The sequence below is a fragment of the Eschrichtius robustus genome, chromosome 4, assembly GCF_028021215.1.
Source record: "Eschrichtius robustus isolate mEscRob2 chromosome 4, mEscRob2.pri, whole genome shotgun sequence".
NCBI classification, from domain to species: domain Eukaryota; kingdom Metazoa; phylum Chordata; class Mammalia; order Artiodactyla; family Eschrichtiidae; genus Eschrichtius; species Eschrichtius robustus.
The window spans coordinates 95,700,802-95,716,491 of NC_090827.1; the positions used below are offsets into that span (position 1 = coordinate 95,700,802).

The 15,690-nt window shown below is 32.8% G+C and overlaps 1 protein-coding gene across 2 annotated transcripts in view; it reads right to left on the minus strand.

Annotated features, from left to right (window-relative positions):
- The window catches only part of PCDH7 (protocadherin 7), a 405,870-nt gene that overhangs the window by 201,383 nt on the left and 188,797 nt on the right, over positions 1 to 15,690 (minus strand). Inside the window, exon 2 of one of the 2 annotated variants that reach the window (XM_068543124.1) lies at positions 13,500 to 13,692. In XM_068543124.1, coding sequence (XP_068399225.1) covers positions 13,500 to 13,692 — 193 coding nt within the window. Of the gene's footprint in view, positions 1 to 13,475; positions 13,693 to 15,690 lie in introns of both variants that reach the window. The other variant, XM_068543123.1, reaches the window with a different exon arrangement.

Consider the following 15,690-nt stretch of genomic DNA (forward strand, 5'->3'; position numbering starts at 1 on the left):
AGCATGTTCTTAATTGTTGTGATATGAACACAACTATTTCACTTATGATCCCAGGTATCAACATTTATGTCAGCCCACAATGTAGAGTATTTCTTGATGATGACACAAAATAACTGCCTTACACAAAATTACAAAAACGCATTGTGTTTTATAACACATGCAAATAAAAAGGGGAATTCCCTTAATATCCCTGAAAAAGGGAATGGATTACTGGTTGCCTCAGATAATGAGACAACGAGATCAGTGATTTGCTCAAAACTGCATAATACATTAATGCTTCTGTTATATATAAAATGAAAACTAAATTTTTCCTACTTAAAGATATTTTTAAAATAGAAATAATTATAATGGCTATCATAGGTTTTCCTGAGCTTTGAATGTAGTAACATAAACATAGCTCTTTGGAGCTGATAGCAACAAAGCAAGAATAATAAATAGTAACAGTTACTAAGTTGAGCATCTAGTATTATCAAGTATTAACCATAATTTTACTTCTCTTCTTCCCAGTTACATCGTTTATAAAATGCAGATAATATTACCTTCCTCAGAGTGATTCTATGAAGCAAATGAATATGTAGAACTCTCAGGTTATCGCTAATATACTGTAAAATATTCATTTATTATTTCAATTTTTCCTTACCCTTTTATCATTTATTTTTAGACACTTAATAAAGATACTATTTCATCATTCTAGTAAGACTTTTTTGATAGATAGATTGTCCTCTTTATGTTATGTTTCTCTTTTCTGGTGCTTCACTCTTTGTGTGTGCAAGTGTAAGAGGGCATGAATGAATCTATAATTCACTTGTCTCTGACATTAGAGATACTTCGTGATGACTTGGTTCCTTTAAATTCCCTTCAGCCCTTTATATTTGAATTGTATTGTAACTGGGGTGTTTCATACTGTGATCTGAAAATTATCTCCTATAACTGATAAAAGTTGATTTCTACATTTATAAATGTATTTGGCTTAATTAGTAGTTTAAGAGGAGATGTGAATAGCTGTTATGAATTGGTGCCTAATTGGTGGAGTCTATCCACACTCTGTGATTGGCAGTCATCTTTACAAGGCTTTTCTTACTGCCATGAATTTTTGAGAGTTGGCCGTAATCTCAGTCTTTTAGGAAACTTGGCTACTGGGCACTGAATGATCTTTAATAATTATTTGATGAATATCTCTGTGAGTTACTGTTTTTTGTCATTTACTACTCCTTAACAATAAATCCAGGAAAATATATGCAGGTCTCTTAAAGACAGAAGCCATTTAGCTGCAGAAAATAAATGTGAAACTATTAATATGTTTTCTCTGTCTATGACTTTTATTATATTTGCTATAAACACTGGCACTTGTTCACAGTGGGTAGAGAGCCATGTGTTCTTAGCCTTGGAAACTGATAAGGAATTCAAAAGGGGCCAGGAAACAACTTCCCTTAATGGCAAAATATATGCGAGGCCAGTGAACACTTTTGTAAGCAAGAAAACAATTATGCATTTAAAAATATCATAAATATCATGGATCTGATTTAATCTGGAAAAAAAACTACAGAACCAGAAAAAAATTTTAAGGTATCTTTAAAACAATTAGCATAGTAAAGTAGTTATCTGATAGAATTTTATTAAATGCTAACTATCTAAAAAATATGTTCATGTATAACTGCACGATAACTCTTTAAGAAAGATAGGGCAATAATTATTATAATTATTGTCTTCATTTTATAAGGGAGTGAGATATTATGTGAACTGATCTAGGTTCCCTTCTCGAAAATGTGATGGAGGTTGACCTAGGACCCAAACTTCTGGTATCAATTCCTTGCAAATGTACATATTGTATTATATACCACAACACAGCACAATTAAGTTAGGTTTAAGAAGGACTTTTTAAAACTGAAAACTTATAGAACAGACTATTCAAAAAGTATCCCCAAAAGAGTATAGAAACTTGATAGTCTGAAATGACTCAAACATAATGACTTTTGGTAGAGAAAATGAATTACTTGATCCTTAAAATGACCTAGATAAGGTATTAGAAGGGAGAAAATGTGCATGGGATGGTGAGGTTGGGAGAGGCAAAGGAGCAAGATTATTAGAAGGATAAAATAAAGAAAAAATATAAAATCTCAGAGTCAATCTGTGGGACGTTCCTTTAATCCTCCTTCAGAAATGAAATGACTGTCAGAGGAGCTCAGAACTTTTCATTAGGGTAAAGAAGAGTAATGCATTTTCCCTGCTATTTTCAAAAACTAAAACATAAAGACCAGAGGCTAAGTAATCAAGTCAGAAGTCTTGTACTTTGTGCCCTGAAATAAAATGTGGTTACTTAAGAAAAACACACATGGGGACCTCTAAACCCATGGACAATTGATAGAACTAATTTAATAGCTACTTCATTCTGGGGACATAGATAATACTCAGACATAGGCTGCAAAGGAAAAGCATGTGGGTTTGATTTCACAAAAGAGGATAAAAACAGTCTGGGGCTGAAATAGGCAAGAATTAGATTTTAGATCTTCATTAATTCTGGGAAAAAGAGATGAACCAATGTTGTCCAGGAAACTAAAAGTGCCTCTTAAAATTGAATTCTCGAAGAACTAGTGAAGGCTGAATACAATTGATCACACTAAATAAAGGGCAGTAAGCTTGAGGGGAAAAAAAAAAACACCAAAACTCTGATAAAATATGGTTCTGTGTGCACATGTTGCTTTCCAATCACCTGTTTAAAGATGATGTATGATTAACATTGCCTCAACCAAAGTGAAGGGAAAGAATAAGGACTGGGCCCTAAATTCAATTTTCTCAAATACTTGTATAATTGAAAAATGAGTTTATTTTAGGTGGAAATTATCTCAGAAATTATGACTATATAAATAATGATTTTGAAAATTACATATCAGTCTAGATGTTTCTGATTGACACAGTATTTTGAGAGTCAGGTATTAATTAAGAGTAACCCAGGAAACAATGAAATTGATGGGTAATTAATTGAATGTTTAGATAATGCAGAGACAACTTACAGAATGGACCAGAAGCAAGGAGGGAAACAAAGTCTGGCCATTAAATCATGCCTAAAGCTGATATTAAGAAAATCATTTACATATTTAAAAAAATTTTTTTTTCCTTAAGAGATAACCTTAAAGAGAAGAGAAAACAAACAAACAACAAAAACAGCAAACATGAGTTAGAGACACAGAATTGCAGCTGCTGCCTAGTACTAAAGGAGTCCCTGAATCTAGGGTGCCAAAGCAATCTGTTTTCAGGAGAGGATCTCGGTCAACGGTAGACATGTTACAGCAGACCTTATCCGCCTCACTGGGTCTGGATGAAGAGTTCCTCTTCTGATTTCATCCTCGCCAGGCAATCTTTTAAGAGGTACACTGATTTTCCTTGGGTCTCCTTAGAGATAAAGAATATTGCCTTGGAGAAGAAGCAGGGACTTTCCTATTTCTTGAATGGGATATTCTCCTGTTCAAAATTTAATAAACTAATATTCCAGTTTAACACCAAGGTCTTATAATAATGTTTAGAATTTGTTTTGGTTCTGTACAGTTCTGCACACTGATGAAACTGATATTTGGATCTAGAAAAAAATTTGCACGTACTGCCTAGAGGCCACTCAGTAACCGGAAAGGATGCACAGTTCTAGAGGTTTTTGATGAACCAAATAAACATATGCATGATTAAATAGGAGCTGAAGTTTTGTTTGGAAATTATTATGTAGCAATTATTTAGATTATCTTGGGCTGGAAGACTAGTTTTATCAATGTAGTCCCTACTTATAATTCCTACTAAGCAACAATGAATACAGAGAAAGGAGAATACATTTATGTGACATTGATAGTTGTCCTTTCTTAGACAAAAACAACATCAAAAGTGACATCTGCCTGGCAAATCATCATTAGTAAGTCTCCGCACATAACACATTTGGAGGCAATTCTTCCCTTGCATGGTGCACTAGCTGTGCTAAGCATCTTTGACCTTGCATTTCTGTGACTGGAACTGGACAGTCCTTTACAATTTGAATTTATTTATCCTGCAAATTCTATTTCATTGTTTTCTGTTTTGAAGCATATCTATTTGCATAATATTACTAACAATTGATAGCACTATTACAGTGTCAGGAATCTTATAATCACAAAATAAAAATGTTTGATGACAACTAAAAATGTTTGATATCAATTATTGGATCTCACCAAAAATGCAATTAGTCAGATACTATTTTAATTCCAAGCCAGTGAGATGGACGAATGATGACCTAGTATAAAATAAAACATAGAAGTTACATGAGAGGCCAAAACTCACTTAAAAGAGTAATTATTATATCTCAAGGAAAGATAGCAAAAGCTATTATACAAAAATTTCAGACTCTGTTGTACTTTCAGAAAATTTTGTAGAAAGAGCGACAAAAAATCCTGAACATAACATAAAGTATAAGTTGGTTAGAAATTTATTAAGATTGATGTCAAGGGGTGCAACCATGCCCCTGCCTCTGACAATGACATTATAACGGGCTTGCTGACCTTGGGAAAAAATTTCAAGTGTGTTCTTACACTACATCTCCTGGTCTTCTGCTTTCTCAATTGTCTTTCTCAATTGTCTCACTTCTGTTGAATCTCTATTGGCAACACAGGGTTCCTAGTCCATACAACTAAATTCAGCAATTTTTTTGAACATCTATGTATAACTCTAATTCTAAATTTCCCTTTAGCCTGCCACGCTTTGTTTGGTTTCGCTTTTTTATTTTAAAATATCCTTCTCTGAAGCTTATTTCATTATTCTCTTATATTTCAGTATTTTTTTCAGATTCTGTGTTGGGTACAATCTCTCTCTTCTCTAGTGTCATATGTTTAATTGATGGTCACATCTATTCTCCAAGTTTCATAATCATCAGGGTGCCAATGACTCCTAACGCTGTATTTCTGCTATTTATTTCTACTCCCAAGTTTCTAATGTACATTTTAATAGCCTGCTAGATATCACCTGAATTTTTCAAAGGTACCCTAAATCTGACATGTCTTAATCAGGTTCGTTCTCCTGGAAAGATGCTATTCCTTCCATTTTTCCCAAGTTGGCAAATAGCACCTCTGTCTTCCCACCATTGGTATCCTTGGTATCACTCACTATTCTCTATAACCTTACCCTTTTTTCTGCTTATCAAATCCTAGTCACTCATCCTTCAAAGTTTGGCTACGGTTTTTCACATGCCCAACTCATATCCTATTCTGGTTCTGGTAACCTTTAGTCTCTAAACCTAGAGCCTCTCATGCCTTTACTTTTAAACACCTAATTCTGTACATGTCATTCTCCATCACAATATCTAACACTTAGAAGGCAGAGAGAATGTCTCATTCACCTTTGGATCCTTCGTGGGAATTTGCATAGAGTAAATGCTCAACAAATGGTTATTGAACTTCATGAATTCTCATAATACTCCAAATTCCCTGTTCATTGTATAAAATTTCATCTATGGTTATGATGACCTTTTGCTACAAATGCTGGGTTGGTGAAATGCAACCTCATACTGAAAAGAAACAATGTGCACAATTCAGTATAGGGAACTATGGTTCGCAGGAATGCAACCTCAGAGTAGCACACCACTCTCAGATCATATGTGGGTCCCCCAATGACCTCATCATTGGAAATGCTAAGCATTTCAGAGCAAAAATAAAATCACAGAAGATACATTTTGCAATAGAAATGAATGAGTAGATTATTTTTAAACAATAGGATGCTGTCCTATCTTTTTATTATCAAAATATTTTATAGCACTCATTGCAGATTTCTTTTAAATATACAGTATCAAAACTTAGTTTCCTTTGTGACTATCACATTTTAGCAGCTGAAAATCTGTTTTAAAGGAGGCATTTAAATTTGCATGTGTTTCAAATATTTTTTCATTTTGTAATAAACTTACACTTTCTGTACAGTAATGAGAAGGCATACAAGATAATGAGACTGATGTCAAAAAAATATACACCTGCATAAATTAAGTAAAATTTATCAGAAACAAGATTTAAAAATAAGGCGACCTGTTGTCTATATTTCAGATAGAAAGGCAATGTGACATAAAGACAAATACCCAAATATTTAACTCGAATCTTGAGATAACAATTACAAAAACAATTTGCAACCACAACAGAAGGAATGAATTGGTTTTTCAAAAAATAAAACCTAATCTAATCCAATCTACCCCAATCTAATCATCTGATTTGAGTAATACAATTTGTCTTCTGAAAAGAAATCACAAGAACTTAAAAACAATTATTTACAGGCTCTTATTAAGTTTGAAAAGCCTTATTTAAAGCACGTGTATTTTTAGTTAATTGTCCATATTTATGAGCACGGAAAGAAAAGAGACAAAAAAATAATCTGTTCTGTAGATGAGACCTGGATTTACCATGTGCTGACAATTTTATCAATGATAAATTCTGGAGTTTTGGAACTAATTATGTTTAGCACCAAGAAAAACAAAAGCAATAACTTGATTAGAAAAGTAAAACAAACAAATAATTTAACTTCATTTAGCTTGATAGGAAGCTTCCAGGCCAATATAGGACTTATTTTTAAATCATGTAGAAGATGGGGAGGTAACTGAATAATCTTCCTCTCCATTCTCTGTGCTTCATACCACTCTGAACTTCTCTGACGAGCTTTCTCCTTTTCATATTATAGTGAAGATACTGAAATCAAGGTTGTATCTTCCTAACCTAAGGACTTCCACCCTGAAGGCAGAGACTCTTTCGCGTTCACTTCTACTTGCTCAGAAAGCCTTGGCCAAGTTTTATTTTCCATACATGTTTGCCGGATCAAAATGAATAACCACAGCTTTGTCACTATATAATTACCCCATTAAACAACGGACAGGGAGGATATTACTCTGTTTTGCTTTACTTAAGAGAATGCTTTTCTTACAAAAAAAAAAAAAAAAAAAATACCTGCAATAGGAAAAGTAACAACAGTGAGTGTTTTAACCTAAAAGAGGAATACTGAGATGAAACAGTTTCTCAATAAGTGGTCTAACCTCTGAGGTTGAGTGCTAACTACACTTTAAGTTAGTTCCAGAGTTCCTTAAATCACACAGAAGATGATTGAGTGTTATCATATTTCAGCAACATCAAGTTTCTTATATATAACTTTAGAACAAAATCAGAGGAAGAACAAAAGTATATACAATGTATAAGCAAAGAAGAATGCAAGTACGGGGATAATACCTTCACTAAATAAGGAACTTAACATAGAATTCATTATCTAATAAGTGTGCTGAAATCCAGATAAGCAAATGCTTTGAGAGTCTGGAGGCAACAAACCCCCTAACTGACCTCCAAAGTCACTTTGAGATTTGATGAGAGCTCATTCCCTCCTCAAAGGGTTCAGCAGAGTGATCTAGTTTTAAAGGACTAAATTAGAATAAAAAGGATAATATGGCCACACATTTTATCAGTGTTAATTATTAATACTGAGATTAAAAAGAAAGGGCTGAGAGTTCGGTAAGCATACTAATAGGACACTTTTTTCATCTCGTTTTCTCTGTCAGTGTGAATACTTTGCAGCAGTTCAAAGGGAAATATACACCTGAAGAATAATGCATTCAACTGGAAAACTGGGTATAAAATGTAAAAACATTAAAAAAGAGAGAAGAGAATACAGGGAGCTAATGACTTCTCCTCACCTTAAATGACAGAGCGCACGAAGAGTTGGGTTGATTTGATACCTCAGGATAGAATCTTTCTTTCCTCTCTTTTTAGCTCCTTGATATGTTTAAGTGTCACTGGGTGTCACCCCTTAGTACCCCACAAAAATGAGAAATTGACTGGGAAGTATTCAAGGTGAGAATATCATTCTTACCAGTCATTTTAGAATGCTATCTTTGTGAAACTAAACATTTTATGATGTTTTCATGATTATGCCATTGTGTCATGTCAAATCTACCTAAAGTTAATAATAATCACAATTATTTTATTATTACTATTTAAATAATAGTAGTAAATAATTTTATCATCAACTAATATAGTAAAATTATTGCTACTCTTTTACTATTTATTTATAAATTATTATGTGCTATTATCTCACTTAGTGTCTTCCACAATCCTATGATTTATTATTAAGTGGGGCTAAGAGAAGTCAGAAAATTACACTGTTAGTAAGAGGAGAAATCAGGATTTAACCCGACGTCCTTACATTTCAAGCCTGTTTCTTAAGCCAGTACATTCTGTCTACTACATTACCTCTTCTTCTACAGGACAATGTCTTCTTTAGATTCTTTTAGATTGTGCTGCTCATTTTACTGGAAAGCTAGAACACATCTTGATTAGTTGAGACTCTGCTTAGGGATAATCTCTATTATCACTATCCATAATCACTATGAAGAAGTAGGAGTAAATAAGGCCCTCCAGAAGTGGGGGGAGTGTGTGGACTTGGGGATACTTGGGAGGTACAGAGCCATTTTACAGATGGCTAGAAAAGTAAAAAAATGCAGTCAGACACTGGTAACTAGACAGAGTGTAATGCAGAACCATGAAGATGAATCTTTCCAAGGTATATGTCTCTTCCTACAGACAAAAATTTGCAGGGAATTTGTTTTGAGCTATTATGAGTATGCCATTAACAAGTATATGAGCATCTTTGGAAAGCTGGAAGAGACAGTGTTGTTAATTCAATCTAAATGAAGACAGCACAAACCAACGATAACCAGATGATAGTACCTTACAGATGACTACTGAAAATTGGGTATGTAAAAGAAAAGCAGAAAGTAGAGGGTCCTTTATCCCACACAAGGATATGAGTTTGGTGTCTATTCTAATTACCCTTGGTCATATAAACATGATGTTTCATTTCCAAATGATATTTCAAATATACTGTTATTTAATTCTGAAAGCAATGTGAAAGTCCATGGCAGATACGAAAAGACTTCCCAGTGGAATGCACCATGTTTCAACCCTCAAGAACAATGTGCTGTAAACACTAAAGCATGTGTAGTGAGGGGAATGAATAAAACCGTTAAGCCTAGTTTACATAGGTCTGAAGAAGTAAGAAAGTTTGGAAGTGTGAAATTCAAAAATATAAGCATATAAAAATCAAAATTATCTTTTAAATGTCTGAGAAAATCAAAAGCATAAAATTAATTAGGCAGTTAGAATGGCCAAATTTCTGACCATTTAACTTTTTAAAAACCTGCCTTATGGATCAACTGCTATTTTCTTTTTTAATTTATTTCTATGTTATACTATTTGTAAGTTTACCCAGAGGAAAAATACATACTGTTTTGTACCTTTGTTCACTCTTAACTCTGACCAAAGTTTATGCTGTGAGGTAAGAAAGGAAATGTGCTTATTCAATTGTGAGATAACTTAATCATAATTAATGGTTTTGAGGGCACTGTACCCAAAGCCAGATCAGACCTAAAAATGCCTCTCTTGCACAGTGTAATCTGGGGAGGCTCCAAAACTGTCTCCCATACTGACCTGCTGTTGGACCAACTTTTCCACATACCTGGCCAGAAATCACACCCTTTGACCAGATTCATTTCTTTGATTTATGTAATACATTCATTATCTACTATTAGAATGCACATGTGTTATATAAGTTGTGAAGAAGGCCCTAGAATTACTTCTGCTTTGCCCATATTACTGCATATTATCAAATTCACTCACCATCTCACTAAGAGACCCAAAGTTCTCTTTCTATTCAGGAGAATACACACTGTAAGAAAAATTGGATGCAAGAAAAGAATTGCAGCTTATTGGATCTGCATATGGTTTTCGTGTTAATTTAGTTAATTGCCTTATAGATGATAGAAACAGACCCAAAAGGAGTAAGTGACCTACCCAATCCTAAACGAAAATTGGGATTAGAGGTCAAGTGGGCTGTTTTCCATATTTGAGTTGTTAAACATATTATATGATCAAGTGATACATAGTAAAACAAACTAGCTCTGCAAATATGATTCAGGGGGACTTCTGGAAGAATAAGTAGACCATGGCATGAAGGCAGGGGTCAAAATAAAAACTTACAATAGACCTAAAGAAACTCATAAACACCATTCCAAGACAGACTCTGAAGCCTGCTGCATAGTTAAGACAAGGGCAAGCTCTTGCGTAGTCAATGGTTACCCTTAATGTGGTGGTGCTTTTAAGCCTAATATTTGGTTTTCACTTAAATTATTAATTTATTTTATCATTAAAATATCATTAATGATAAAGTATTTTCCCACCATGTACTCCACATTTTAAAATATTTAATCCCATTAAATGTATTTTAATAAATTTGGTTTTCACTTAAATTATTAATTTATTTATCATTAAAATATCATTAATGATAAAGTATTTTCCCACCATGTACTCCATATTTTAAAATATTTAATCCCATTAAATGTATTTTAATAAAATAACAACCAATTTCCCCAATTTTATCAAAGGATCAACTTGAAGTAATCATACTATTGATATTAATTAAAGGAAAAGAAAAAATGTTAGTGATTTTTTAATTAATAAATGCATAATTCATGAGGGTTTTTTAAAAAGTATTTTTAATGTATAATTTTCATTGTTCCTTTCCAGAGACCCATGGGATATAAGTACCCCAGATGTGAAATGATCAGAATGGTGGGTCTCACATTAATTAATAGATTCTAGTTTCAAGAAATTATGTTTATTCTTACACTGTATTCTTTTACCTAAGCTAATAAGAAAATAAAGCCTCTTTTATCATTTGGCACTAATGTGGGTTGAAATATAGAGTAAAACTTGTTATAAAGAGAATTAACCCATAAGCTCTTAATAAAATTTTATTATGCTAAAGTATAGAAGGCAGAAATAAAAGCTTTTGTAAAACGTAAGTGCATTTCACTGCCTATGTAATGAAATTTTCTTGTATTTTGGTTATTTCCTTACTACAGCATCTGTGACAATTTATTTTTATCATTAGCTGTCCCAATTTATACCCAGTTTGCCTCATCACATTGGAATATTATAAAATTATTGCACTGGAATTTATCTTCTAAATTTTACAAGGAAAGTTAATCCAAAAAATTGAGTTATAACTGCTTTGTTTCACATAGGTTAAAATTCAAGAAAAATGTTTGAGGTAATAATAACTAGGAACTAGGACAGCATCCAAAATGGTATTTTCATGGAAAATCCAATACAAATCCTGATTAAAACCTAACCAAGCAAAACACTGCAGATTACCTGGATTCCAATTAAATGTGACAAATGAATATTTGACAGGTTTCAACTCCAATTCTCTTTATGCCAGAATGCTCCATTAATATTGAAGATGAAACTACCAGAATTCAAGCATACAATTGCACTTTACTGCTAGATAATGGTCTGAAAACCTGAACCCAACAAAACTCGTACTCAAATGTCAACTGCTACATTTGGATCACCCAAAGTGAATCACATCTCCTGTGTCATTACCTATAGATCAGGGCTAACATGAATCACAGCTAGCAGATGACAAATGGTTACACAAACACTGAATTTCAAGTGTCAGTCACATAAAATCAGGAAAAATCAGTTACATTATTGTGTTCCTTGGCCGTTGACAAGACTGAAAACATGGTTATAAAAAATAACTAAAAGTCTTCCTTGGGAAATGTTTCTCAGTAAACTTTCTAGCCTCTCAACAAGCTCACCAGTTATGTTTTCCATGACATGTATGTTTCCTAAAAAGTAACTGCTATGTGTTTGTTTTATATAATTGTGTTTATTATTAATTATTTCTTTCTTATGTTAATGGCACTGAATCCTCAAACTTAAAAAACAGAAAATAACATTAAAACATGATTATAATGCCAATGATAGCTGACACCCAAAAAATAAAGATTTAATTGTACTTTATGTTGTTTATAGTGAGACAAGTACTTTTTAAAACACAAATAAAATTATATGATATCATCAAAAGGTAATGCAGATATACTAATGCCCTTAAAGTAAATTAATCCTGCCTTCCTGGCGGGTGGTGTGTGTATATACAAAACATTATTACGGTATTTTTAATTAATTTTTACTTTCGTGCAAAGCATTTTAAACCTATTTGCCTTAAATATACATTCATCTGCATTGCAATTCATACCAAAATTTTTATACTTATTTTAAAAAATACTAAAAAAAATGTGAATTCTTAAAAACCATATCAAACTCCCATCCACATAAGCACACACCGCCATACACACAGGTAAGCATGACTTCATAGCCATAAGGCAAAATGCATTTAATCTCTGGCTAATTAATCAAGAAAGTTGTCAATCATCAGACCCTGCTCAATATCATATCTGCTCAACCAGATAACAGTGTGGAAAAATAATTATTTAACCTGATTTAATTTAATAATAATTTCACTTAAGGTCATTTACAACGTATTATTCTCTAATGTTGGGTTTTAATATTCACAGGTAAACGTCCAGAAAAAAAAATCAGACTTTCTCCTGCTCTAATATATTCTATTGGCATAACATCACTGAAGAAACTGGCATATAACAAAAATTTAGAGTGTCTTACTTCACTTGGGGGATGGAGTGGTGAAAGACAAAATTCACTTCAAGGTTTCACTAGAAATAAAAATGTGTGTGATTCCCCTTCCTTTCTCTGCATATAACCAAATCTATTTTTATATATGAAATAATAAAGTTAGCAAGAACTTTACCATTCCATTATTTGACACAAATTTATTCTCAGGCATTTACTTATAACCTGAAATCCAAAATATAAATCACGTAATTGTCTTTGGTAACATAAACAAATGTGAAAAGTTTCATAAGCACTACTTGCTATCTAACTTTATAACTTAAAGGAAAGTGTACATAAGGCCAATTGTGATAATATGAGAACCACCTCACAACAGGATAAGAATATAGAGTGATATAATCTTCTTTCCTCCCTTTCCCTTGCACAAAAATGAAAAAAACCTTATAATTAAATAAGAGGGGAGTTCTAATAGCATTTACAATATATTTTGGAGAATAAGATAATACTGTTCTCCTTCTTTGACTCCATTTCAGTTATCACTTGAAAGGGAGAGGTTTGAAAATATTTTTCTAAATACCTAGGAGAAGAAAGAATCCAGCAAGGTGTGTTTGCTGTCATTTCCTTTTACCAAGACTGGATGATTGCAATTGAAGAAATAGTTGCATGACAAAAATGAATAGAAGAAAACAATCACACAAGACCTTTCTTAGCGGCTATTGTTTAGGTATTATGGACTAGTTTAGTCTTTTCCATAACAGGTACTACTCTGATTTATTTGTAAATGTGTTTATTTATGACAGGTTGTTTTAAAATGATGGTGCAAGTTTGGTGAATTTTATCTATAGAGTTATGTTCCTTTATTTGGCATTTCTGTACTTTTAGCAAATATTGATTATTTCAAATAAACCAGGTTTAGTGTCAGCTGTTTTATTTTGGTTTTAGACTGACCTTCGCAAGTCTACTTATTACGGCTCACTAGTGTGATTATGTGTGTGATGTTGTGTTTGCCCCTACCATTTTCCATATGCTCTGCCTCACCAACACTGCCATCCGGCGTGGTCCTTTCATAGTTGTCCTCTGGGAGTGGAAGGGCACCCAGCCTTGGCCCTGATGAACTCTTACTGCTTGGTGTTTCTGACTCCTCCAGCCCGCTGTCATAGCAACTCTGCAGTGACCCCTGATGTGGGTCCTGGGGCTGACTCACAACAGAAAACGTCACTCTACGAAATGGCTGTAAGAGAAAAGATTCTGAATGTCACTAAGGTATAAGATTGTAAATAATCTTACTTTAAAAATACATAAATTACATACATTAAGGTCGACGGACAACTAATTCAATACAAAACTGTTAACATAACATGTTGAAATCTATTTGGTTAACTCTGTATTTTCTGAGACAATACCTAGAGCTTAGATTTTATTATGGAAAAACTGAAAATTCCCTTTCTGAAACAGAAATAAGAAACATCAATGTCACTAACACACACATGTAAATCTGATATGTTACTTCCACATATTCACCATTTTTCTATTCTGTAGTCTTCACTTCAAATATGTTTTCCACAAATAGACTCCTTATAAAAACAAGGGTCAGTGATTTTGGAGAGCAATAAATATAGAGCTAATCCATTGTAAGAAGATTTCATTTTTAAATACTTTTTCCATAAGGCAAATGGTTTAAAACTGAGTGTTCTGGCAGTTGACAAACTATTAAAGGCACAGCTGATAAACAGGAATTTAGATGTAGTACTAGGAAATCGGAATATATTTCTTACTTCATTCATCTTAAATATATTACCTATTGACCCTGAAAGTGTAAGGGTAGTATTGAAATAATAGACAAAAAATTCCTGAACCAGGGAATTCAAAATAAACCAAAATTTTTAATTGTATATGCTTTTACTATGACTATTCACAATTTGCTCAAAAAAATAACATCATGTACAGTCTTTAAGTTGTATTTAAAGTGTGCTGCAAATCTTTACCCAATTGGACATCACAATTTACTATGTTACTACTGTTGGCTGGATAGAATACTTAATATATACGGAATTTAAAGGTTATCATAACTACAAAATAAAACAAAAACATTTTAGGTTCATTAAGGGGACAAATTAATGCCATACATTGTCAGGGCTATGTACACATAATATTTTGGGGAAAAAAATATAAAAAGGTTCTGTAATATTTGTTGGAGATTATTCTTGGCAATAGTTGTATTCATTAAGCTCTTGTATGATCTGAAAGTGGCATAAATGTACAGATTTTTGCACCTATAACTCAGACTCGTTCTTTCTAATATAAAGTATAAAACTAATGTTGCCAGAATAGCGAGAAAGGTAAAGAACCTTTTTTGTACTTTTAGAACTTGAATACTATTGGTAGAAATCACTAATCACAACTGGGACCTGTAGAATTTTTAAAATGTTAAGGATTATCTACATATGGTAGGTTATTAATGGGAAAGCTAAGAAGAATTGTGACATTTCCCCCAAATTTATAAATTTGTTTTACTAAAGACAAACACATGGTTCCACAAATCTTCCTTTTATTTTGTCTCAGATAGAAGATTGGCCAGGAATATTGTTTTGTTCGTATTTCTAACCCAGTACCTCTCCCTCCATGTACATACTTGGAGTGTACAGTCTTTATAAAATCTTTTTAATGTAATTCAAAATCAAACTTACAAAGGGAAAACATTTAAAGCACATTCTCTTCTTTATAATGTTTCACTGAATTGGGACTGCAGATTTTAAAACAATTACAAAGTATTTCTAGTACAAACAGCATGCACACCATGGGCCAAAATTTACTGGCAACTAAATCTCTAGAAACATTTTCCTTATTTCACTAATAATTTTCATATTGCTTTACAGTAGTATGATTGTGATATTTTACCTTATTTCTTAATAAACATAGAAATCAGTATGTATTTCCCATGCTTTATCTTATGTGTGCATATTTTCTTTTTTTCCCATTTATTACTCCTAACTGACTGCAGACTCTCTGTGAATTGTTTTATGTTTGGTCTCACCTCAGAAGTAAGACCAGTGACAGTCTCCTAAAACTATACTGTTCTGCACACAGAAGATACTCAGCAAATACTACCGAACAATAAAATGTTAATGACAATGTTGAATTTAGGAAAGGATGCCAAGAGTCAGGAAAACATATTATCACTTCAAGACATAGCAGTGGGTTAAGAAAAACATATAAAAAGAAAAAGGAG